Source organism: Crocodylus siamensis, chromosome 1 (assembly GCF_052110815.1).
Source record: "Crocodylus siamensis isolate JL-2025a chromosome 1, ASM5211081v1, whole genome shotgun sequence".
Taxonomy (NCBI): Eukaryota; Metazoa; Chordata; order Crocodylia; family Crocodylidae; genus Crocodylus; species Crocodylus siamensis.
This window is the reverse complement of record NC_143395.1, coordinates 150,300,018-150,326,812: the sequence shown is the minus strand read 5'-3', so window position 1 is coordinate 150,326,812 and position 26,795 is coordinate 150,300,018. Positions and strand designations below refer to the sequence as shown.

At 40.8% G+C, this 26,795-nt stretch overlaps 1 protein-coding gene across 3 annotated transcripts in view; it reads right to left on the bottom strand.

The window, feature by feature from the left end:
• Positions 1 to 26,795, bottom strand: part of CRIM1 (cysteine rich transmembrane BMP regulator 1) — a 396,377-nt gene that overhangs the window by 46,099 nt on the left and 323,483 nt on the right. For all 3 annotated transcript variants that reach the window (XM_090045237.1, XM_090045229.1, XM_090045246.1), the window contains one exon: positions 14,344 to 14,465. In XM_090045237.1, the coding sequence (XP_089901363.1) occupies positions 14,344 to 14,465 (122 nt within the window). The remainder of the gene's footprint in view (positions 1 to 14,343; positions 14,466 to 26,795) is intronic.

The window sequence follows — 26,795 nt, the reverse complement described above, 5'->3', positions numbered from 1 at the left end:
TGAATATTTTTAGACCTGATTGCAGTATGGGTTGTCACTTGGGCTTCAGAACTAGGCATCTTTTTATGCTGATTAATCAGTAGCAGCATATCTTGCTCACACACTCTGCTTGTTATAATCTTTGATCATACAGAACAAAGTTCTCTCGGCTAAATTAATCCCTGATTTAACTACATGAGAAATACATTGGGGATGAATTTGATCAATGCTACAATTCTGAGTTAATAGTTTGATCTCCTAACCTCTTATCTCCTGCCCTCCCATTAGGAGGGAATTGATTACCCAGCATGGCCACCCTACATTATCCTATGTTTCCAGGAATGAAGAAGGGAGATCTTTGGCTTCTGTTATCTTTATATATGTGATGATAAGAATTTATAGCAGTCCCACTGGAGCTGAGAAAAATAATATAGTGTTGGTGGATCCACCATATTTCTCAGAGAAGGGAGAAAACTGAGAAGAGATTTCGTTAGCTCTCACAGCTCTAATATCCTTAAACTACCTGTAGTCTCCTACCTCTGCTGGAGTATATTAAGATTTAGAAAAAGTGAGTAATGTAGGAAGGAAGCACTGAAGCTTATAGACATACAGAGAATAATGAAGAGGCGAAGAAATGGAGGTGGGGGGAGAGGATAAGAGAGAGACAAACAGACAGCAGAGTCATATCTGACTGAAGTAAGTTTGGAAGAAAAAAGAAATGGGAAACAGGAGATGGCTAAGAAAATAAAAGGGAAGAAACAGTTGATAAACATCAAAATGAAAAAAACCCCTGTCTGTGGAAAAACAGACACTTTCTTTCTCAACTCTTTTCCTAGATGGAAAAAATGATAGGAGGAGGACAGGAGGAAATAAAGCAGAAATAGAAATAAAGAATAATACAATAACTACATCAATCAATGAGCAGAAACTTAAAATGTAACAGTGCATAAGATTACCTATATTATGAATACATGATAATGGACAACATGATATTAAACATCCTGGCATATATTAGTGATGGCCTTTCATACCTAATAAGTCAAAGGCTGAAAAGAAGCCACAAGTAAATTACAATAGGTCATGCTAGAGAATGAAAGTATCTCAGGTAACACCATCCACTACCATACATTTTATAATATTATCTTGTTTTCATTTTTATATGATGTCATTCATCTTGAAAAAAGTTAGATGTTGAAAGTTATATTTGTTTTTCCTATTCCACACTGACTAGTAGATGAGCCCATGATACTTTGGGTTGTATGAACTAACATTGTTGACTAGCCAGCAGAGATGGAGGCCTGAACTTGGCATCCTAGGACTGGCTTTGGGTTGGGGTTTCTGTATACTAGTGGTTTTCAACCTGTGGTCCACAAAAGATGACTATGATCAATCAAAAGTATATGAATACCCATGCTTACAATTCAAAAGGATATGTACCTCCATTCAAAATTTTTTTAGGGGTCCACAAATAAAAAAGTGTTGAAAACCACTGCTATAGACCATGGACTTGTTTCTAATGATAGGTCAATTGAGTTATGTTGCTGTTAGTATGAGAAGTTATTACCTGTATTAAAAATACCTTTGTACATTTCTTGTCGGGTTTTTTTAGTGTTTTTCTTTTTAAAACAAACAAACAAAAAACCTGGACGAGGAAAGGCAAGTAGCTGTGATGGGAGTGAGAAATGGAATGATACTCCTGTTTCTTTTTAATAGTGACTTTATAGCAACTGGTTCTTACTCCAGTGAGAACTAAATGGGGGCAGCTTACCCAAAACTCATACTACAGGATAGGAGCGGAGATGCTCAACATTATAGTGCAACAGTTGAGATACTGTAAAATCCCTGCCCTCTGTTAATTAAAGGAATAACATAATTGTAGACCTAGAAAAATCATGGGCTTTGGGGTGCTTTTGACCCTGCTTGTAACTGCTCTGATGCCACCTGAGGTTGCACTTCCTAGTTTGGGAACTGTGGTTTTAAACTACCAGAATAAAGTCCATTATAGCCACACTAATTACAATTACCAAAGAGCCACAACAAGTAGAGTTGGCATTTAGGTAGTATGATAGCTCTTAATGTATGAAGTCCATTTAGATAGAAGTATATATAGAGTAGCAGGAGAGCTGAGCTCACAAACTCACCAGTACTGCCAAAAAGCCACATTTACCACACCTTATCTGAGATACTACAACTATTTCCTGTTCCTCACTTACCGCTGTGTGTATTTTCTTAACATGCTGTATCCATATGTGAAGATTGCAGAAGTGCTTGGAAGCACTTTCTTTTAAAAAATAATTTTGAAAATAATTTAAACCAGCTGTAAGCTTTTAAAGTATTCTGAAGTATGCTGATAAACCCTGAAGTTGGCACCAATTTAAGAGAGGTTGTAAGCACGCTGGAGAACAGGATCATACTTCAAAATCAAGTTGACAAACTGGAGATAGTGTCCAAAATCAACAATATGAAAAGAAGAGACAAGTGCTACATGTAGGAAGAAACTGAATGCAAAATGGGGAGCAACTGGCTAGGCACATGTATATCATGAAAGGACCTGAAGGTTATAATGTAATGGCTAGAAAATGGTATTTAAACATTTGCTTTTGGGAACTGGATTGTAGGTAAAATAGATATGTATTAGAACCATGGTTCAGGGGAACAGCAAGGGTTAATTGGTTTCTAAAACCCTATTTGTGACAAAGTTTCCTTCCACACCCACTGTCTTTGAAGCCAGCAGAAACAGGCTGTGAAACTGACGACATGTATCACACTGTTCCATAATATGAGATAAGGCGGCAGAGCCCTTGGGATTTCTGGTTTTGGTGGACAGACCAAATTAAGACATTGGTAAATAACCAAACTCAGATGTGTGCATATGATAGGCTTGTTGGAACAAAGGAATATGCTGACAGAACATAATGTGGACAGCATGATGATCAAAGGGAGACCAATCAATGATGCCAGGAGATGAAGAGTCATCAGAGGAGGAAAAGAATACAAAAGGGGGGATTTCAGAACAGCAAAGGGTCTCTGATGGGGGAACCCAAGGCTACCATGGACAGAGGGCACATTATCAGCCCGTCTCACCCACTCTACTGGGGGAACAGGGAGATAGGTCTTGACCCCTGAGCTCCAAGGCTGCTGCCATCTGACATTAAAGAAAAGAACCACAGGGTGAAGCTCAGGTACTGGGCAGACATGCCTTCCTTCTGTGACACACAAGGACTGGTAGATATAGAATTGTTTGCCTTGCCTGCATTAGTCTCATCTGGTATTACTGTGTATCAAGAAAAAATGCCTATTATCGAATGGAAAGGTCGTGATCAGTCTGAGGGTTTGGGTCTGCTCGAATAAGGTATCTGGGTCATAAATCCAGTGCCAACATAATAGATCACAAACTCAGTAAGAGTCAAGAGTATGATGTTGTTGCAAAAGAAGGAATAATTCTGAAATGTATTAACAATTCAATTTTGAGCACCAGACTTTAAGAGTCTTGATTAAGTGCACACATTCCATAGGAGAACAAGAATGATAAGATCTATCAGGAAAGGCTGAACAAACTGGTTTTGTTTAGTCAAGAGAAGAAAGAGGAAAGTCTAGGAAGAGGAAAGTTCTTAGACAATGATAAACTGTTACATGTTGGAAGAATGATAAAAGGACAGTGACTGATTGCTGTCCATGGCCACTAAAAGTGGGACTAAAAGGAATTGACTTATTCTGTAGCATGGAAGATCAAGGCTACAAATCGGGAGATCCTCTCCAAATATGTGGAAAGCAAACACTAGATGGGGTTTTGGACTCTTCTTCAATCTTCACTGAAAAAGGGCCTACATCAGACACAGGTTCACCTCAACTCTCCTTTTTTATTTGGGGACAAAATTTTAACAAGTACATCTCTAGACTGGTGATTGTGCTGTTGCAGATACACTTGCTCTCCAACTTACTAATGATCATAACATCTGCACTAACTTCTCAGAAATGGGTACATATTTAATGCCATGGCATTCTAGTTGTTTTATACAACTTCTTTGGCCATGATGTAACCAAATATTAAAGCATTTGTTTAAACCCAAACATTTAACAAAACACATATCTGTGGCTAAAAGTTAAGTCACTTGATTTAGAATTTGGGTGAATTGGAGCTTATAGCTTAAGGCCCAAAGTAGTACAGACTTAAAAGACTACACGTAGAATACCCCTTGTATACTTAAAAGGCAGTTTTCTATCTCTGTAAGTAGATTTTTGGCATTTACAAATTGAGATTCCATACCCTCTGCTGTAAGGACATATAAGTATGTGCATATAAGTAAAGTGAGCATGCACATAGGCTACGTGCTTGCTGGGTACATATGTGACTACGTACACACACATACCACGTGCACAGAAAAACCTTGAAAATGTAGCTGGCAAAACTCCATAACTAACAGAGGTTAGATGCCAGATAAGGAGAGGGACCCTCATATGTTTTAGTTTCAGTAGGTGAGTGATTAAAGCACTTGCCCAGGAAGCAGAAGATGTTTCTAGGTCCCGCTTGCCTAGAGGGGGTCTGAAGCTGTCTGTCTTTGCTGCCTTAACTCAATGCTCTAACCACTACAACTATGATATTGTTTCTCTGCCATATAAACTTTCATCACCTGTTAGTCAACAGAAGTCCTTCTGGGATTCTCTTTTCTTGGAAACAATTATTTGGAGACATTGGTCTGTGTGAATACCCTTTAGTAGTGTTCAAAGCCACTGGTGTTCAACGTGTAGTGGGATAGGAGAATGGCCCACTACTGTATTGCAAAGATGCTATTTTAAAATCTTTTTTGTTTTGGTTTTTGAAGGGCTTCCACTGATCTATCTCTTGGGCCACTGACAGATGTTAGATTAAAGGCACAATGGGATATGATGCACAAATCCCAACATATGTGCATGGCAGGAGATGCAATTGTGGGACTGAGCATCAGAACCCATTGCACCAAGTTGCTGGTGCAGGGGGAGGCTGGGATCATGATCCTGGCCTCCCCCTGCACTGCCAAGTAGGAAGCTTGGCTCCCTGTGTTCCCCTGGCTGGAAGCCCTGATTAGCTGATCATCATTCCCAGCCTCAAGAGTCAAAGGGAATCCTGAAGGGTTTTGGTATGCTCCAGCACTTGGGCACACTGGCCACACATTCAGCTGAAGGCCATGAAAGGAACTAGCTACAAAATTATTGGACATATTTTGTATAACTTCCTGGCTTATTTCTCATTTTATTATACCATTAATTGAATGAACATGAGGCCAGGTCACTACTTAAGACATAATTACACTTAAAATGTGATAAAGTGGTTAATATCTCACAGGGGTGTCAGAGTCAGCATCTCAAAGTGCCTTTCGGTCTTCTGCCCCCCCCCATTTTAGCCACGTCTGGCTAAACAGAGAAATCCAGGCAGATTCAGAAATTTAAGCCATGCAATAGCACAGAGACTACTTAAAATTACCCATCTGTCTTTAAAAACAAAGCAAGCAATTCCAAAGTATTTTTAAATATTTTAATGGATAAACTACAATGCATCAGGAGACTTCTGCATGAAAAACAATGTTATCCAAGTACGGGACAAAGAGCTTGATGTTTAAATGAATAAAGCAAAGGTCCTTACTGGATGGGGAACAACTCCAAATGCATGTTGCCATGACTGCTCATGAAATACCACTTAACTCTATTTTCTAGATAGTTGCTGAAGCTCAGCAGCACATTGGCCACCTACAGGCATTATGTTTTTACCAGGAGAATTCTCATGCTCCTGGTAGAAACTATGACAATATAAGCGTACACTCAATTTCTCCCAGGGGAAACATGCCCTTCCCAGGAGAAAAAGCTTCCAGGCTGAGAAACCCATGTAAGAGTGAACACTTGTATATTCCCCTCCTGGTCTAGTTCAAAGAATGAGAAACTAGGAAAATGCTCCTGGCACTTCCCCAGACCAGGAACTGCCTGGTGGGAGAACAAGCAGGAAGAACTGCCCACTTCTCTTGTCCCTTCCCAAACTGGTCTGGGAGGGGACTGGAGCAGCAAAGCAAAATCCCCTACCTGCTCCACTGACCAGGTGAGTGGGGAGGGAGGGTTGGCATGCTGTTCATTCTCCTTGCCTTCTAGCTACTAGGAAAGAAGCTCTCATTAAAGTGCCAACTAATTTTTAATATGTTTTATCTAAATGAGAATGTGTCACTTCTGATGTAGGACTAACTGTCCCTTGCTATCCACCTGCTCCTTAACCAGGGTCCTCAGACACAAAAACAGCCATGAAAGAATGATGGGAAATATTAGTGGTTCTATACATCTGTGCAACTACCTTCTTGTAAGACAGAGATCAACATCAAAGAATGAACTGACATGGAGACTGCCCTAACCTCTTACCACACCATGATGTCATTATTCATAAAAGCTGAAATACACTGATGAGGTGGTTTGAAGAAGAACTGCCACTGCCTTCACTCTAAATGCTGTGCAACTGGAAAAAAGAGTTGCATGCCCTGGAGTATCGGCTTGACTCATTTTAGAAGAGGTCTCACTTTGCACACAGAGTGCTCTGAACACAACCCTGCAGCACTTTACAAAGCCTGGACTAGGCAGGATTGTGCAACATATATTAATTTTTAGTTCAAATAGAAAATCTTTTAGATGAAAGTATAAGGAATTCTGCAAGTAACTTTCTGAAAAGTGTCAGAATACACAGTTCATCTCTGGGTTTCTCCTTTATGCTGAAAGAAATAAAACCTAGTATTTCATTATTCTGAATAGCTGAATAGGTAAAGCAGCAATTTTTAATGATATGCAACTTAATTATAACTATGATGGAATGCTACTGCACAGTAGTCTTGGGCTCCTGCACAGTCAGTATCGTGAAAAAGCTGTCTGCTCAGTAACACTGGTTACTGGGCAGTCATTTAATACTTGTTTAAACAAGTACTAAATGACAGTGCAGTAATGACTGCACCATCAGTGTCTTATGTAGATGTGGTTAGTGAGAAGTAACTTCTGCACACAAAACTTATCCACAGAAATCTTTTTTTTAAACAGAAGTGAATGATATACATTAACAGATTTTTGCACAGATTTCTTTGAAAAGTGTGTGTAATTGAATAGAAAATGAGTGACACAAGCTCCAGAGTTTTTCATATCCAGGTTTTGTAATTCATGTCCTGTTTGAAAAAATAATGGCAAATAAAACTTACAATGTACATTATGTTATTGCTATTAAAATAATTTAATTTAATTTCTAAGCGATATAACAATAGTATTCTTTTTAATGGAATCAGTAATATTGAAAATGAATATGTATTATATAATTTTTCAGAGAAAACTATAATTTCATACATGAGATGATTCGGATCTATACCTGACAAGTTCGTCCATTAGCAAAGAAAAATAGTTCAGTGAAACAGAGTTCAATGGTAGCATTTTCTCCAGAAAGCTCTAATGGCACTCTTAAAGTTGTCTGGAATTAAGAAAGAAGCAACAAGTGACACAGCCACTTGTTATTAATAACTTCCAGGATAATATATTATTTTGTATTTTAGGTATCTGACCTATTTTGCATATTTCTGCATAGTACTACATTTTATTATGTAGACATATCCCTGGAGAACTGAATGGCATGATATGACATACATCAGCGTTTCCCAACCCTTTTCACCCCACAGCATACTTACCTAAATAAAAAAGCACTGTGGCACACCAGATGCAGAGCAGGGGGATGGGTGGTGCCTGGCCAATCGAACAGCATTTTGGGCTAAAGCCATGCCCCCTGTGCCTGGCTGGAGCCATGCTCTAGCCCAAAATGCTGCAGCACACTGGTGTGCTGTCAGGCATGTCCAGGTGTGCTGTGGCACACCGGTTGGGAAATGCTGACATACATCATTACAAGGCTTAGCTACCATGGAATAAGTGCAGACACATGGACAGTTACGGACAAACAGGATATCCCTGCCCTCTTTTTAACTTGCTGTAATTTGTGCGTTTGTTCATAACTGTCCTAAGTAGGCTTTCGCCATCCCTAATTTCTAAAGTTGTACTGAAGCTGAAAATGACATTTTTCTAAAAAACTGAAATATTCCTACATGTTATTGGAAATATTGGAAATATGGCTTTAAATAGTACAAATAAACATGTATAGTAGCTTAACTGAACCACCCTGTCTAAAAGGCATTCAGTTAAACAGAACATCTGATTAACTAAAGGAACATTGTATTGGATCCAACTGGGCTCTACAGATAACCTATATAAAATCCGGTTTATCAGAAGGCTTCTCATATTCCCAAGTCCTTTCATATTCAAGACAATATGGTGTAAATTATATTAAAATGTTCCCAGTCTGGTCACTAGAGCTGTTCTTTTCTTGATAGGAAACTGAAACAGAAATCATTTCAACAGGCTTTAGAATGGGGCAGCAGAGGGAGGAAATACAGCCCGTGGGCCAGATTCGTTTCACCAGCTGACTCTATCCAGCCCGTGGGCAGGAGGCTACAAGGTCAGAGGATCTGGCCCATGAGCAGCCAGTGGCTCTGGCTCCTGGGTAGTGCCAGGCACATCTCGGCCTCTTCTGCAGCTTACACTAGCTCCTGCCCCAGGTGCTGGCATCAGCTGTGGACTTGCCCAGCAGGTTCTGGGTCTGGATTGGGGTGTCCGTCCAGATCTGCAGCTGATGCTGATGCTTCAGCACATCAGCTGTGGTCTTGGACAGTTGCCCCAATCCCCACAGGGAACTTGTTGGTAGCATCCAGAGCAGAGGCTGGTGCCCACCCAACACTGCTTCCAGCATGCAAGCTGTTGTAAGCTGCAGACGGGGCTGGGACTTTGTGGCTCGGGGCATGCTGTAGCTGCAAGGACAGTTCAGGCAGGGAGGAGGGAGGTGGGGAAGAGGGAGAGAGAGAGAGAGAGAGAGAGAGAGAGCAGGTGTCAGCGAGTGATGTAGCTAATGAGAGGACACCAAAATTATTAAGTGGCCCTCCAGCCAAAATAACTGCCCACCCCAGCTTTACAGTGTGGTCTAAAGAATCATACAGCGAGATAGCTCTTCAGTGCAGCTGGGTTCTGTTCACTGTCAGGATGTAGCTGAGCTCAAAAAAATGTATGGTTAGGCTATCAGATTTCTCTCAACAGCTGTGCAAGTTCACCTTCCACCAAGTTTTAATATGTTATACCTAAATGAGAAGAACATTGTCACTTGTTTCCTCTGATGTACTGTATCTTGGAGTTGCTTCCAGTAGCATTTAGAATGGCTGATACAGCACATTCAAAGGTAAATAAAGTTTATGATGATTCTCCTCTACTTTCAGTCTCCTAGAGAGGTCTTTTATTTTTCCTTATAAGAGAACACGGAGAATCCTAGTGAATAATAGTCCTGATAAATCCTATGGATTAAAGAAAGGCTAAAAAGCAGCAGGGATGACTAAAGACATCTCTGTTAAAGATATAGATGCTGTAGACCTACAGTGGAAATTTCAATAAGAATAATTTTCTATTGTAAGTATGAATCTTTTTCAGTTAAGACTGACAGATCCAGAAAAATCTCTAAATGCCATTCCTCTGTACTTGACTGTGTTAGTCTAAAATCAGGCAGAAGACAGGGTAAAATTGCAACTGAATTAGAGATATATAAGTTTTTATGATCAAAACCTCATTTCATCAGCTGATGTATCAGCTATTCTGATATATAATTTTATATCAGACTGAATAAACACACACATACACACACACACACACATATATCATGGCTTTTATATTATTAATCAAATCTAAAAAACTGGAGATACTTGTATTGTCCTGAAATGAATAGTAACACTGAGGAAATAGTTATTTGTTGCTTATGCCAAAATATAGGCCAAGTTAAGAGAAAAAACACAAGCTGGTAGCACAAAAAAAATTGGCTAAGTGGAGTAAAGCAGACAGCAATGTGTTTACACTGGTCAGAAAAAAAGAGGATTTTCTCAAATATAACATGCGATATTTCATCCCCACACATGTGGGGATCCACATCTTTTCTTCCAAAGCCAGCTGTGGAAAATGGTACTATGAAGACAGAATGTTACTATGAAGGAATATGTGACACTTAAAAAGTCCTGAAAAGAGGATGAGGAATGGTGAGTTGGCCATCTTGCCTAAGAACTTCTCAAACAGGCAACATCAGAGCAGGTTGAGAAGGATGAGTCCCAGATTATGGCATAACCAAAATGAACGGACTTAGAGCTTCCTAACAACAGTAGTATTGCTGTCCCAGAGACTGACAGAATCACAGAGAACTTAAGATACTGATTGACCATTACTTCTAAGTTGTATATATATAATTTGAAATTCTGTATTATGTTAACTTCAATTATTAATTGTTGTTGCTATATTAGTCTAGGAAAGGACGATTCGTGAAATTGTACATTTTAGGCATGAGCCAGTTAAAAATGGTAGCCATCCTGAGCTGAGGGTCCTTTTATGCAAAAGTAGAACTTGGACAATGAATAAAGCAAGCCTTTGTCAGAGTACTTGATTCTGAGTGATTACGGAGAAACTCAATCTTGTGCTCATGATGCTAAGTAAGCACCTTTTTCAAAGTGAGACAGAGTTTTCGTCTTAGGGAATTTTGGCAATAGGGCAATAATAATAAAAAGTCAAAACTTAACAAGGTCCAGTGAAACTTCCCTAGCTCCCAGACTAAGGAAACAGTGTCATTTGCCTGAGAATTATGTTGAAAAGGAAAACAGAGCTGGTGAAGATTTATAGACTTTGTGGGGCAGGCAGAAGACATACTTTTGATAGATTAATTGAAACTATCTCGTGAAGGCAGGGAAAACCTTGGCAAACTCTATACTCTGTCATAATATTTGCTTACAAGGCCAGTACAGAAGTAAAATTATTCAGTATTACCACTTGTGATGTCTTCTGGGAGCATGGGCAACTGGTGCTGCCTTAGTCAGGGCAGGGAGGGGTCCCCCTGTGGCTGGTGACCGGGGGGGAGGGGTGGGGACGTGGCTGCGGCTGCTTCTGGGAGCGCCACAGTGCTCCACTCCCCAGCCAGGGCTTGCAAGCACCGGCGTTCTCACCTGCCCGCCCTGCCCATTGCCTAAGCAGTGAGAGTGGCTGGTCAGGGGGTGCACCAGTGATCTCAGGGGATACATGTGCACCCCTTACACGTTGCCACCGTCTGGCAGAGTCAAACTGAAAATGTTGCAAGTCTCCTCCTCTGGATGCTTTTAATGCTCTTAGCCCAGAGGGAAACACCTGGAGTGACCCTGCTGAAGCAATTGCAGGTTTGATATATGTGACAGGAAGCAAGGGGAGGGGTAGGGTATGCTCAAGAATGGCCTGTCTTTTGGGTTCAAATCATTCTCTCCATTTTATACACTGCTTTGTACATGCCCTTTCACAGTATCTGATGAAGTGAGATTGGGCTCATGAAGCTTATGCTATATATCTCTAATTTAGTTAGTCTGTAAGGTGCAAATCTACCCTGCCTTCAGACCAATATGGCTAACTACCTTTCCCTTCTAGGAATGATGCAGACATACCCTGTAACACTTGCTTTCTTCTGTTTGTTCTTGTAATAGTTCCCCCAGCCTACAAATGTCTTCCTTCACTGGTATTCTTTTCTTTCACATACCAAGAAGTTTGCTGTCTTGGTCATATTTATTGGTGCATGTCCAACTCTACTCTAAGGTGATTATATTACGTTTGTTTTTGAGCATAGTGTGTGCAGAGCAGAACAGTTATACTTTACCATTCCCTGGTACAAGGGTGGCCAACCTATGGTGCAGGTGCCACAGGTGACATGGGCAGCCTGGTGTGGGGCAGATTTGGGGAGGGAACAGTAGCAGTGGCAGACAGGGCAGGGAGCAGAGCATCAGGTCAGGTGAGAAGCACAAAGCAGGAAGCAAAAAGCAGAGTAAACAACGCAGGGTAAGTGAAAGATCAGAGCAGTACTCGGGGAGGGTGTGGGGCTAATTTCTGGCATATCTGACGAGGCTGGCTCTCACTGCTCTACTACAGCCCATTGCTGATACAGACAGGTTCAAAGAGGCTGCCTTTCTTTTCCTCTCCTCTCTCCATTGGTTAATATACAATATACAGAGCTAGAGTGTGCTTGGACCCTGGATCAAGCTACTTTGATCCTAGAACAGGTAAGGCTGAACTAATCGAAGACAACTGGTGATTAGTGCCCTTCACCAAGTGGTATAAATATATGCAGAGGTGCAGTGTACACAGGAAGTATTGGATGAAATCCTGCCCCTATTATGTTCAACAGCCAAACTCCTGTTAACTTTAATGAGGCCAAGGATTTCACCAATTGTCTTTTACTTGTTCCATCTGACACCAAAAGCTGTTTGGTGCAAAAGAGAATGAGGGAGTCAGCAAATCTAAGGATGCTGCAAGTCAGCACCCTTAATTGCTTTAATCATACAGGCCCCGTCAGTGGCAAAGCCTTTAACAATCCATCTTCTAGCACTATCCTGCATTTCCTGCAAAATCAGATTGTCTGGGGAGTGGTACAGCACAATAAGACCTTATTAAACAGAGCAGATGATGCATATGGTGGCAGTGGTGGTTCTGGCTGCATGCCAGAAATGAGTTATAAAGGTTGAAGAGGGGCAGGTGAATGTATTGCATTGAAATAAGGCTTACTTTATTAAGGTAGTTTTCAAAACCACTGAGCATGGGTGACAACTTGAAAAGTTAAACCAGCAATTACCAGTACTGAAAATCCTGAAGTCCCATTCTATATGCATTACTCAAAAGTGGATACCTGATTCTTTATTTAGTAAAAAAAGAAAAAAACAAACAATACAAAGTAAAAAAGCTAAAAAGTCATCAAATCAGCCCTGCTGTCCTTTGTTGTCAATAAAGGTAGTAAGCTGCAGGTCTTTCAAGAAGAGCCGCATGCTTGTACAAGACCAAAATCAGCACTAAGAACCAAGAAAGTTTAAATTAGTAGTAGCTTGCACCTCTTTTCTTGATCCCTCCCTGAATATACTAAACAATTTAGGCTTCTTCAGTCATGTATACTTATATAGTGGTTCCAACAGCTTACATTTTCTAGTAAGAGTCTAAGTCTGTACAAATGCCTAAGTCTGTGTACAGAAATACTTTTATTTCAGCATATTTGAAAACAGTTCAACCTTTATTCATCAGGGCTAAATCTTCCACTGATTTGGGCTGGGCTAGGATGGTTTTCAGAAAAAAAAAATGTCTGATTTGAGTCTTTTTGAAAGGGGACTAGGTCACTTTTTAAACATTTCATATTCAAACTTTTTGTTTGTCCAGACCCTAAAATCATGGAACTCATATGCTGAAAAGGCAGAAGAGATGGATGTAGAAGGAAAAGAGTATAAAACACTAGAGAGAGAAGGTCATTCCTTAAGTTTATTTTGCACCCATTTCTGTCATATCAGCATAAATTTGCCTCCGTCTAGACTCCTTCATTCTTAATTTCTCTTAAATTCAGACTCACTTACCTATTTACATTCATTTGCATCCACTTAGTGATCCATAACTTATACCTGGATATGCCATCTTTAAATTTGGTATAGAGTTAGAAAATTTAAGATTAGCTCCTAAACTGTGCACTTGAAAAGAAATAACAACACTTTTAAACAATTTTGATGGCTGAATTTTCTGCCTGTCCTAATGCACATGTGCAAGTTATTTACTTTATAATATAACGTGGAACTTGAGGTATACAATAGCCATTTGCATAGCCAAAACTCAAGTGAATTCCAATAAAGTTACTTTTGATTTTCTGACCTGCTTGGCTATGGACTGCATTTTACCAACCTTCTGCTTATCTATTTCTGCTCATCAATTCAAAGCCCAATTCAAGACTCTCAGATATAATCTAAAAAAGAGCCCTTGAACCAGATGCCAACTACAGACAGATTACTGAGGTATTAATTTATCCCAAAGTAGAATTTAAGTAAATATTTATAAGAATAGGTTAGTGATGAAAAATCTGTGTTAAATTCTAACTCTATATTTAAATAAAAGCAACAAGAGAAATTCAATCCATTCTTTTAAGTTTAAGCAGTTGTTCATTAATGGCATAATCCAGCTTCTACTGAAGTTAACGAACTGACTCTAGTGACTTCTCAATGTAATATGAATGTGGGTTCTAAGATATCACCAAAGCATTGGGAATGAGTATTATTACCGGACTAACATTAAAATAAATACTACTAATGATTAAAAGTACATACTAGTAATGATAAACAGCTCTACTAAATATGGATTATAAAAATGACTTTTATCATATGAGCTATCAAGTTACAGGTTGTATTGATACTGGATAGTATTCTTCATTTCTCCTGGCATTTAACTCCTTTGAAAACAAAATAGTTAGGGAGGTAATGCATTCACACCTACCTCTGCACTTGCAGATAAGACAACCATGATTGTTCTGCTGGAAGCCCATTGGACAGATCTTACCACAAGGTAGTTCTGGGCATTTCTTACAGCGACAGATTTCACAGCCATGCTTGTTCTTCCTAGATGACCAAAATAATTTGTCAAAGTCAGCAAATCACTTACACGTTTGATAAAAATGCCTAAGATCTTCAAAGTGAATGCCTCCCCTGGAGTGACTGAACTGGTAACGAATGTCACCTTAACTGTAATTTTTGTATTCAGGGGTGATAGAGGTAAAAAGATCTCCATTCCTGGCCTGTGCTTCCTCCATGTGACTGGCAGAAACTGTGTTTAACATTTCAAGTACTTAAGGCACTTAAGCAGGCTTGGTATATGTCTATGTACTGATGAATCAGCCTAGTTTTCACAATCAAGTTTTTTCAAGTGAAAGAGTAGAAGAGAAGAAATAAAAATAAATCCCTAAATCTGTGAGGAACATTGGGATCTACTGTAATTAGTATCTTTTGAGAACAAAAATTACAGTTAATTTTTTTTTCATGGTAATTTACAGTAGAACTCTACTCTAATCAACTAAATCACTCCAAGGGTCCAGATGAGTAAAAAGAACATTCATTTAAAAAACAGAACGAGGAATGAAATATCCAAGTGAAAAAAGCAGGGAAAGTGTAGCAATATATTTTTTATGAGCAGAGGCAGGCTACCTCTCAGCAGATACATAAGATGGGAAACTAAATATGGAAACATTTATCAACTTTCAGATACATCCATGGAGCCAGGTGCCACCATATCAGAGTGAACCTCTCTACCATCTAAAATATGTTGTTTGTATGGATTTTGTTAAATTGAATGTTCACACACCTTTTTAGGTAGACAACTAATGGCAAAATCTGCATTCATACTCTTTGTTCCCTCTAGAATATCAGGGAGTGGAGGATTATTTCTCAGCTACACAGACAGAATCATTTTCCTCTCATTCCCAACACACGGGAAAAAGTAGTGTTAAGAAGTTCAAGGAAAAATGAACCATAAACTATACATTAATCCTATGAGCTCCATGACAAGTATTCCCCTCTGCCAAGGCTCCCATGATTCAGGATTTATAATGTGCTGACATGAATGCAGAGGAGTGGGAGACTGCAGCAGGCACCTCACAGGCTATTACATAGGAAGCTGGACTCCAGTTCTCTTGAGGTTCTCCCAGGGGTCCTGAAAGATGTACAGTAAAATCCCTGTTATCCAGCACTCTGCAAGCCAGAATACTCTATTCACTGGAATTTTTCTGGACGGGGTTGGGGGGGGAAGTTTGTACACAGTGGCTGCTGCCACCACCCTGTGCTGCCACCGCTTCACATGCAGCTCTTGCCACCCACCCGCCTCAGATAGCCAGCATCTGGCATTCCCCACTCATGCCAGATAACAGGGATTTTACTGTACAAGGATAACAAAAACAAAGGGAGACCATGGTAAAAGGAAACCAAGGCAGGGAAGGATGTGCAGAGTAATTGGAAGACTTGAGGTAGAGCAAACTATAAGGGTATTTTACCGAGGACAAACAGCAATGGCACATAGTTGTGGCATGTGGCAAGTTGCTCTGGGTGGGGTGAGGGAGATGGGGTCTTGGGGGCCTCCCCGGGCTCTGGTGCCAGTGATTTGGAAGCAGGGAGCCTGGCCAGCAGCTGGAGTGCAGCTCCAACCAGCCAGGCTTCAGTTCTGGGCAGCACATGCTGTCACCATGTGCACCACCCCATTTTTTCGCCACCAGGATCTCCCTGTGTCAAAATCCTCCACTGCATAGTAATGCCTGCATGTGTGTCATGTGCAGTGTGCAGTGCTGCAGACAGGTCTGCAGTGCTGCATACTGCACATGTACACTCATCTGGATGCACCCTAAGGGTGAGAATAGAGGTAAAGTTTGGCTGCCAAAAATGTAGCAATGGGGAACAGAGAAAAAGCCATGTCCATATCCACTAGGCATTTATTTCTCTGTGAATATCCCTTTTTCTTTGTGTAGCATTCTTTCTCCAATCATTCCTATCAAATGCAACCCTTTCCATTCTAGAAACAATGTACCTCCATCTTCTTAGTCCCATCAAGCACAAACCTTTCACTGTCAATACAAATTGACATTGAAAAATGTTTCAAACTACTTCACTTTTGCATTCATACACCACCCTTTGGATTTCTAGGTTCTGCCAACTCAAGCAGTCTGAGGGTGATATTAGTTATGCTTAGACCAGGGGTGGGCAGTGTCTTTGGTTAGAGTGCCAAAAACACCAACAACATGAACTTGTAAGATGTTGGTGCGCCAGAGATGGACGGTGGAGGAGCTGCAAGAGGCCCGATCCTTGTTGCGGCTGTGCAGCCACAGCCCCTTCCCCATGCCAGTTCAGGCGAGGGTTAACTCTGGCCATGCTACCTAACTTGTATTAGGGTAACTTCAGCTCCACGGAGATAAAATGAGCAATTTACAATCTTACAGCACTCCAAGATATACCTCTCCCACCCTGTTTCCTACCCCAAAGCAAAAAGTACCCCGGCTCTTAGCCATGTCTCTGCTTGCCAGCCCTCTAGTGGCAAGTCAGAGCTGTGCAAACAAGAAAGGGTATTAATCGTTAATGTGCGACTGCTCACAGCATCTTCTAACTTTACCACTGCTTAACAGTCCACAGATTTAGTATGGTTTAAGTGTAATGTGCAACTTCACCCTCATGATTCAAGGGGTTTGTGAAAAGTAATTTTATTTATATTCTATTTCCACACTTTCAAGTACCAATGTTTTAAAATCTCTTTTAATATCTATTTTTAAAAATAAAATCTGAGTTTACATGTTGACAGCTCTTTGTGTTTTTCCCATTTTATTGTCCTAAACATATTTTGTACTTGCTTGTTTGGTTGCCTAGTTGACAGCAGAATTTCTGATTTTTCCCTGGGATTTTTTCTTTAAAGAACTTTAACACTCATATTTACTAGGATGCTCATATTTACTGAAAACTACAGGTTTAGGAGAATTTCACAGGTGTAGGCTTTTATACTTTACAATTTTGGCCTGCATAAATCAACTGAACTGAAGATCTAATGACTTTTTGTTTTAACACTAAAGCAAGCTTAGAAGAAACAGTAATTTTATACCAGTCGCTACAATTTTAGTCACTGCTACTGCATCCACATGCTTAAGTTGAAGTGTGACTCATTCCATTGGAATCAATCAAGTAGTTACCAAGAAAACTTTACACAGGATATGGACAAATGGCATTTGTAGATGCTTCAAAGGGGAAGGAGATGTACTAATAAAAAGCTCCTGAGCATCAACTGCATCAGTGTCCCTGTGCTGAAAAAATGCCAGTGGGGTGCTTTGAACTAAAGCTTGTTCAACAAGCTTTAGTTCAAAGCACCCTGTCATCATTTTTCAGTGCAGAGATGCTGATGTGATACTGGAGCACATTCATTTCTGTACTCCAGCACTGGATTTATAGCATGTCGGAGCAGCCTCCGTGCATGCGTGTAAGTGCCTTAAGGGACAGATGGTGTAAACCCTGATCCTCCTGGGAAATTCAGAATGCTCATACAGATTTAATGGCCTTGTGAGGTAGATCTCTCTCCTCAGTGACTTTTTGGGGCAGTTTTGTTTTTCCTTTTTGGGGGAAAACAGAATTTGGATTTTAGCCACCAAAGCCTGTTGAACACCTTGCATTCATTACTGTTTTTCAAGTTAACGCATTCACATGAAAAAATACATAAAAAACCCATGGGAAATGCTAAAATATATTGCCAAATTAAATACATCTCTTTTACATTACTATTTAATACCTCATATTTCTATTTAATATGCTAAGTGGTGGAAATTGAAATCCCTTTCCCTATAGACTATGTAAGTTTAATGGGAGCTGTTTTAATAGAAATATACATACCTCAGCTATTTTGTTATCTAAGTTTCAATAAAAAATTCCACAGATGTCTTACCTGGTGCTTCAAGTTATTTGCCAAATTCTTTTTGAGGCAGTTCCTAGCATTAGATTTGCCAATGTGAATTCTTGTGTAAACCTGATTTGGTTTTCTCTCTGCAAAACTCATGAACATTCCTTTATTATAAGAATCTCAGAGTCTGAAAATATCATTTTCCATACAACTCTTCCAATTTAATATTTGCCCTTTTATTCTGAAGGTTTAATTTCCCCAGATAAGCTTCATTTGGTTTCCGTGGTCTTAATACTGAAATGCTTATCAACCCATTTACCTGTATAATTAGGGGCCTGGAGGATAGACCCTATGAGGAGAGGATCTGGGAACTGGGTTTGTTCAGTCTAAGCAAGAGAGGACTGAGAGGTGGCTTGACAGCCACCTACAAGTATGTCAAGGGTGAACACCAATATCTAGGGGAGCAACTCTTCAGAAAGGCACGCCCTGGGAGGATGAGGACCAATGGACACAAGGTAATTGAGGAAAATGTAGGTTGGACATAAGGAAAAACTTATTTTCCATAAGGGTATCTAGAATTTGGAACATGTTTCCAGCAGAGGTGGTACAGTTACCATCCTTGGAGGTGTTGAAGAGGAGGCGGGGCAAGCACTTCCTTGAGCTCATCTGAGCCCAATAACCTCCTGCCCATGGCAAGGTATTGGACTTGATGATCTTACAGATCCCTTCTGGTCCATTGATTCTAGGATTCTATATCATTTCTCAAGAAAGCATTATTAACGGATTTACTAATTTTAAGCGTACTTCTACTCTCAAGCGTGGCTATATTCCTGCTAAAGATACCTGTGCATATTTGGAGCCATCTTTAACTTTAGAAACAAATATTTGTTTTATTGACTTATATAAGACAACACTTTTAAGACAGTATAGCATAGATTACATGCCTTCTTGTGCTTCATTAAATTACTGTTTCCTAAGGTTCTAGACAGACAACCACTTTTCAAACAAAAGGGTATATAACAAGATATACTTATCAGAGTGGAACCATGGTTTCAAATATTTTGGTATTTTTAAAAGGCATGTAGGTCCCTAAATAGCTTTTATGAATAGGTTTTATATTGTAGCCTGAAGTCATTAACTTTCAGTCATGCTTAAATAAAAAAATTATCTGTGCTACATATAAATAAATGTGATATAATCACAAGATTAATATCATTAACTTAACATTTCCTAATGTTAATGCTTTTTTGTTATTGTTTATGATCTAGATATACAGTACTGCCAATTCTCATGATTGCTGGCATTTTTCTTAAAGTCTACGCTTCGGGAATGTGAACTACGTAGCTTTCTCACTCACTCACTCACTCTATCTTTTTCTCTTCCATATACAAGGAAGAGAAAAAGATAGGTAGATATAGTGTGTGTGTGTATAATTTTGTTACATTCCCAAAGCAAAGACTTTAAGAACAACTCCAAAATCGTAAGAGTTGGCAACACTGGATCTATAAATGAAAAACAACTTAGTAATTAAAAATAAACTGGCGATGGGGGAGATTAGGAGGGGTTGGTATTTAGAACGTTTGTAACTTTATTACACATCCAGAAAAACAACAGTTCCATTGCAGCAGTCACTAAACTGAACAGGTAAAGTTGAGTCCCTAGCAAGAAAGAGAGACTATTAAAATATGTATAAATTTAAAAAAAACACAAATAAAAATGACCACTGTAAAGGAAGCAGTATAAGAAATGCCAGTTATAAGCATGTAAATTCAGAGCCTCAGCTGGTATAAACAAAAGAGTGGATTCAATTTGAATTTCTTTCTGAACCTACAGAGGGTTTGATAAAATCATACGTTTAGAACATACCTACACTAGTGTGACAACTGTAACTGAAGCCTTAACTGCTCTGTTGAGAGAAAGTAAGATAATGTTTGGATGAGAAAAACTGGAAGCTTTGAGAAGTTGCACAGCTAAATGACTCTATTTCTTTTTATCAAGAATTTGCCAAGCAATTTGCTCTTTACCTGAGTTACCTAATGCTTCTAACCCAGATTCAGAAAATGACTGAATTGACTTTACCTGCAATAATCTCTCGGAAAATAATTAACATATCACTTGCTAGAAGTATTCAAGAAGTGATGTTGCCATACAATTTTGAATGGGTTAAGACTTGATAGTAACTTCATTAAAAAAAACCCCCCTATGAAATGATCTCATAATGAAGCAAAATTTCCAGATTCAAAGCTCAGTAAATATATTACATATCTTTTTTGTATCTCGAGTTAGATGGCAAAGCTTCTCATACAGACAACAGAGTTTCAGATCAGTTAAGTTTAATATGACAGAGTAAGTTCATCTGCACTGAATCCAACAAACAACTTCGCTAATACAAGTCACTTTTCTTTTCTGCTTCCAAAAAATTTTTCCACAGTCCAAGAATGCAAAGAATACAAACTCCAAAAAGTGTTATCAGCAGAAGAGTGAAATTAATTGTGTATGTGTGGAAAGACTAATAGCAATAATATTAAGAAATTAGTATATTTACAGTGATTTAATACAGTTAAGTTAAATGTACATTTAGTAGAGACAAGTAAAGATATTCCAGATTAATTAACTGACTTTTTAAATAGAAGCCCAGGAGGAAGAGATCTTATTAAAGCACATATATAACTGGTAACTGTATAGAAAGGACTTGTTTCAGGATGAAAGGTCCCATAATTTGGGTCTTTTCCAGACAATTCTACAGTTGAATTGGTGTGAGTTTGCACTTATGCTCTTCGTTTAAAATCAGACCTTGCCTTGAGATGACTGAAAAACAAGAATCTCATGTGAATGCCATAGACAAATGGCACTGTTGTTTATTCATTATTGTATATGTCATGAAGTATGATCTGTTTATATAAACTTAGAGGTAACTTATACTAAATTCATAGTTTTTTAAAATTATTGATCTATATTGCATATATTTTGATTACTGATCTATATTGTGTACAATTATTGATCTATATTGTGCATATTTTATATTTATATTATATGGCATTAAAATGTCTGCAAGTATCTTACTAATTTCTACATTTGTTACAACATGCCTGCCTGAAATCAAAGTGAAAGTTATAGGTCTATTTGAAACAACACAAAACTATATTTAATAGTGGCCTTTCATTTGTGCCCTGCTGTTTATAATAGAATCCCTGAAGGAGCAAATTCCAGAGGCAGAACTCACGCAATATTTAGCTTTATAACATAAAGGTAGCTCAGTCTCTTGCATCAGTTAGGATAGTACACAGGGTAGAAGTTGTTCCTAAATCATTCATTTATAAATACAAAAGATTTAAAATAAACCAACTGGGAAAGAAAGTACAAGTTGGGAGAGAAAGGACTTGTATTAAAATAGATAATTTCTGTGGAGACTGAAAGTTAAAAATATTTATTAGCTGAACCATTTTCCATGTATCAACTGTATCTACATTACACATTCTGTAATACTGATTTCAGGGGCCAGAACTTAGCAAAGACTGGGGAAGAATCATTCCATGGATGTACATCTGAAATGACAAGTACTTGTTCTGTTCCTTGCAATACTTACAGGAAATGAACACAGTGGACATAAAATGTTATTTTGCCTATGAAAACTCCTTGGGGTGCCTCATCTACAAGGAGATAAGTCAGCTCCTTGGAAAAAATGTCAATTTCCTTATCCTAGTCTTCTGGCTGCCAGACTCCTTTTGGTTTCTTAGAGATGAATGCTCGTCTCCCAAGTGACGGCTGAGAGGTGACCTTACAGCTGTCTACAAATTTAGGGGGGCCGGGGGGTGACACAGCAAGGAATAGGAGATGCTCTGTTTACCAGGGCACCCCTTGGACTTACTAGAAATAATGGGCACAAACTGACAGAGAGCAGATTCAGATTAGACATCAGGAAGAACTTCTTTACAGTAAGGGTTGCCAGAATCTGGAACGGGCTTCCAAGGGAGGTGGTGTTCTCCCCTACCTTGGGGGTCTTCAAGAGGAGACTGGACAAGCACCTAGCTGGGGTCATCTGACACCAGCGCTCTTTCCTGCCCAGGGTGGGGGGGTTGGAGTTGATGATCTGCTGAGGTCTCTTCCGACCCAATTATCTATGAATCAATCTATAAGTTCCTCTATAGTCTTTGAGGTAAATGCTGCACTTTACCTGTCAAGAGGAACACTGCCTGTCTTTTTAGGAAAGGGAATTATGCTGTATTGCTCTCTGTGTCTCATCCCAACCCTCCCTGCCCTCACTGAACCTGGAACTATCGTTCTACTACTTCATATTACCATTGGTTCTGATCTTATGTCCTGACCCTCCAATTTGCAAAAGTGAGAGTAAACTGTAATGTTCAAGGCACTGGAGAACAGTCCCAGCTTATCTGTAACAGAATGTGAGATATGTAGAAAAATAATCTGAAAGTTTTTTCCTACGGAAAGAAATAATTTTAATTTACTTTTACAGACATGTCTTTTCATTTAGTACTTTACTACTGGAAAAACTTCTTAGAAACTCAGAAGTTCATTTAAGTGCTATGCTCCCAGAAGTGCAGGAGGAAGACATCCTAGGAAAGCACATATATGCCATAATTTTGTCTCATGACTTTTACCATTTTTGGCTTAGCCAATCATGCAGCAGTAAAAATATACAAATATGGACTATACCCTGTACATTTTCATCAGGTGCTCTCTTAATGTCCTGTTTTCCAACAACAGCACAATTGTTCTGAGAAAACATCAGTGTCTTTTTTTTCTTTATACCAAATTTGTCAGGATATCAGATATAGGGTGGCCACAATCATTCTAGGAAATAAGCTTTCTTTTAACACTGATGATACAGACTTTATGGAATTTTTGTTCAAGAATAGATTCAATTTTCGGCTTTATTTTTTTTCTGAACATACCACACTTGAAGGTAATTATTTAAAAAGGAAAATTATTGATTGTGCTAAAATGCTATGTTCACCTCACCTTATAAATGATGAGGTTCCAAGATTAGAGGTTACTTGGAACAAAAAATTAATATCCATCTTCCTATAGGGAAGTGCAGGACCTCCATCTAACCCAGGAGGTGCACAGCCCCACCAGGGGAGACGCCTTGTTGGACCTGGTGCTGGCCACGGGTGATGACCTGGTGAGGGGGCTGCGGGTGATGGGCCACCTGGGAGACAGTGATCATCGCTTGCTGGAATTCACCATCCAGCGTAAGGTGGCAAAGGGCTGCAGCAAGGCAACAGCCCTAGACTTTAGGAGGGCTGACTTCAACAAGCTAAGGAGGATCGTTGGGGAAGCGCTGAGGACCCAGAGGGGAAGGGAATCAGATGTCGAAGGTGAGTGGTTGCTCCTTAAGGAGACGATCCTCCATGCCCAAAGGGAGGTAATCCCAACAAGGGTCAAAGGGAGCAGGAGGGCACATAAACCCCCATGGCTCACTAGGAGCATCCGGGAATGTCTCCTTGCTAAAAGGGAGGCATACACCCAATGGAGGGATGGGGTCATCACCAAGAAGGACTATGTTACAGTCGCCCGAGGATGTAGGGGGGCAGTCAGGAGGGCCAAGGCAGAGATGGAGATAGGACTAGCTTCCCGGATTAAGGACAATAAGAAGTCCTTCTTCAAATACATAGGGGGTAAAAAGAGGGTCCCGGGTAATGTGGGGCCCCTGCAGGACACGATGGGCAACTTAGTCATCACGCCAGATGACAAAGCTAACATATTTAACGATTTCTTTGCCTCTGTCTTCCTAAGTAGGGACTATGGCTTGCAATGATATGCTACTTCAGCAGAGGACAATCAATCATAGTAAGATCACTCCAGGATATTTTAGTTCAACAAAACACTCTCAGCATTGGTGGCTGTGTGGTAGTTTCTGCCCACCACATGGGAAACCCAGGTTCAAGTCCCAGCTTGGGTGACTTGGGGTGAGAATCAACAGGGAGAAATTCCTCTTCCAGTGAAGAGGAGCTATTGTGTTTTAAAGAGGGCATGCTGAGGTGGGATGGGCTTCACCTCTTTCCTAAGAGCAGACGTATCTTTTCCTCTAGGTTGGCTGATCTCGTACAGCAGGCTTTAAACTAGCTGCACCAGGGGAAGGAGCCACTTCAAGTAGAGAGGATGCTTCACCAACATGGAGGGTGACAATGTCCAGGGAGCAGGGGGCCACAGCTGTCCTGGGAGTGGGAGGAAGGCACATGAACCCTCAGGAAGCCTCAGGTGCCTCTATACTAATGCTTGTAGTATGGGAAGTAAGCAGGAGAAACTGTGCCTCCTGATTGTGAGTAAGAACCCAGACTTAGTAGGGCTCACAGAAACCTGGTGGGACCCTATCTACGACTGGGTGGCGGGCATTCAGGATACACCCTATAGAGACAGGACAGAGAGGAAAGGTTTGGCAGGGGTTGCGCTCTATGTCAAAGAGCACCTTACATCATCAAGGATTAGCTTCGGTGTAGAGGAGGATCGGGCAGAGACGCCATGGGTCAAACTACAAGGGGGGGGGCACTTAGGGGACCTTACGGTGGGTGTCTACTACAGACCACCCAACCAAGGGGGATGAGCTGGACCAGGACTTCTCCAGTCAGCTTATGGAGGCGGTTAGGTCAAGGGATGTTATAGTCATGGGTGACCTAAACTACCCAGACAGTTGCTGGGAGGAGCCAACAACCAGGTCTGACTGCTCACGTAGGTTCTTGGCTATATTACAGGACCTTCACCTTATTCAGGAAGTGCACAGGCCCACTAGGGGTCATACTTTGCTGGACCTGGTCCTGGCCATGGGGGATGACTTGGTGAGGGGAGTGCAGGTCCTTGACCACCTGGGCTATAGCAATCATCACCTGCTGGATTTTACTATCCAACACAGGGCGTCAAGGGCTTACACCAAGGCTAAAGCCCTTGACTTCAGAAGGGCCAACTTCAATGCGCTTCAGAGATTAGTGGGGGAGGCACTGAGGGCTCAGAAGGTAGGAGATGGGAGTCCACGAGGGATGGTGCGATCCTCCAGGTGCAAAGGATAACAGTCCCTGAGAGAAGCAAGGGGGGGGTAAGAGTGCTCAGAAACCCTCCTGGCACAGCAAGGGCATTCAGCAATGCCTGAGGACTAAAAGGGGGGCATACAACCAGTGGAAGGGAGAAGCTATCACCAAGGAGGAGTACTCCTCCTCTGCCCGTGAGTGTAGGAAGGCCAAGGCAGAGATGGAACTCAGGCTAGCATCCAGAATTAAGGACAACAAAAAGTCCTTTTTCAAGTACATTGGGAGCAAGAAGAAGAAACTAGGCAATGTAGGGCCCCTGCAAGATGCAAAGGGTAATCCTGTGGCTACGCCAGACAAGAAAGCTAATATTTTTAACAGTTTCTTTGCCTCTTGAAGAGGGACCAGGATATCCCACCTACCAGAAGTAGGGACAAATCTTGGGGATAGCTCTGTCAGGCCTTCAGTCAGTACAGATGTAGTTAGGGATTTTCTGGAAGGGCTAGACATTTTTAAATCTGCAGGTCCAGATGCCCTCCACCCAAAAGTGTTGAGGGAGCTGGCAGGGGTAATCGTGGAGCCCTTGGCCTAGCTGTATGAGCATTTGTGGTCATCTGGCCAGGTGCTGGGGGATTGGAAACTGGCTAATGTGGTCCCAATTTTCAAGAAAGGGAGGAAGGAGGACCCAAGTAACTATAGGCCTGTAAGCCTCACCTCAGTGCTCGGGAAGATCTTGGAGAGAATCATCAAGGAGCACATCTGTAGGGGGCCTGCAGGGGAGATCATGCTCAGGGGCAATCAGCATGGGTTTGTCAAAGGCAGGTCCTGCCTGAGCAACCTGGTTGCCTTTTATGACCAGGTGACTAAATCCTTGGATGATGGTGTCGCCATGGACATAGTCTTTCTAGACTTTAAGAAGGCCTTTGACACTGTCTCTCACCCCATCCTCATCAATAAATTAAGCGACTGTGGCACTGATGTCTGCACAGTTGGATGGGCAAAAAATTGACTGATGGGGCGCACCCAGAGAGTAGTGGTGGACAGGCTGTACTCAAACTGGTGAGATGTGAGCAGTGGGGTACCCCAGGTCTTGGTCCTTGGGCCTGCACTGTTTAACATCTTCATCAGCGACTTGGACAAGGGGGTGGAAAGCACGCTGTCCAAGTTTGCTGATGACACTAAGATGTGGGGCAAGGTGGACACACTTGAAGGGAAAGAGAGGCTGCAAATAGATTTAGACAGACTACAAAAGTGGGCAGATGAGAATAGGATGGGATTCAACGTAGACAAATGCAGGGTGCTGAACCTTGGGAGAAGGAATCCACAGCATACATACAGGCTGGGGAGTTCCCTTCTTGAAAGCAGAGAGGCAGAAAGGGATCTTGGAGTCATTATTGACTCCAAGATGAACATGAGCCACCAATGCTAGACTGCAGCCAGCAAGGCCAGCCATACTTTGTCATGCATCCACAGATGCATTTCAAGCCGGTCCAGAGAGGTGATCCTCCCCCTCTATGCGACACTGGTCAGGCCGCAGATGACTGCATCCAGTAC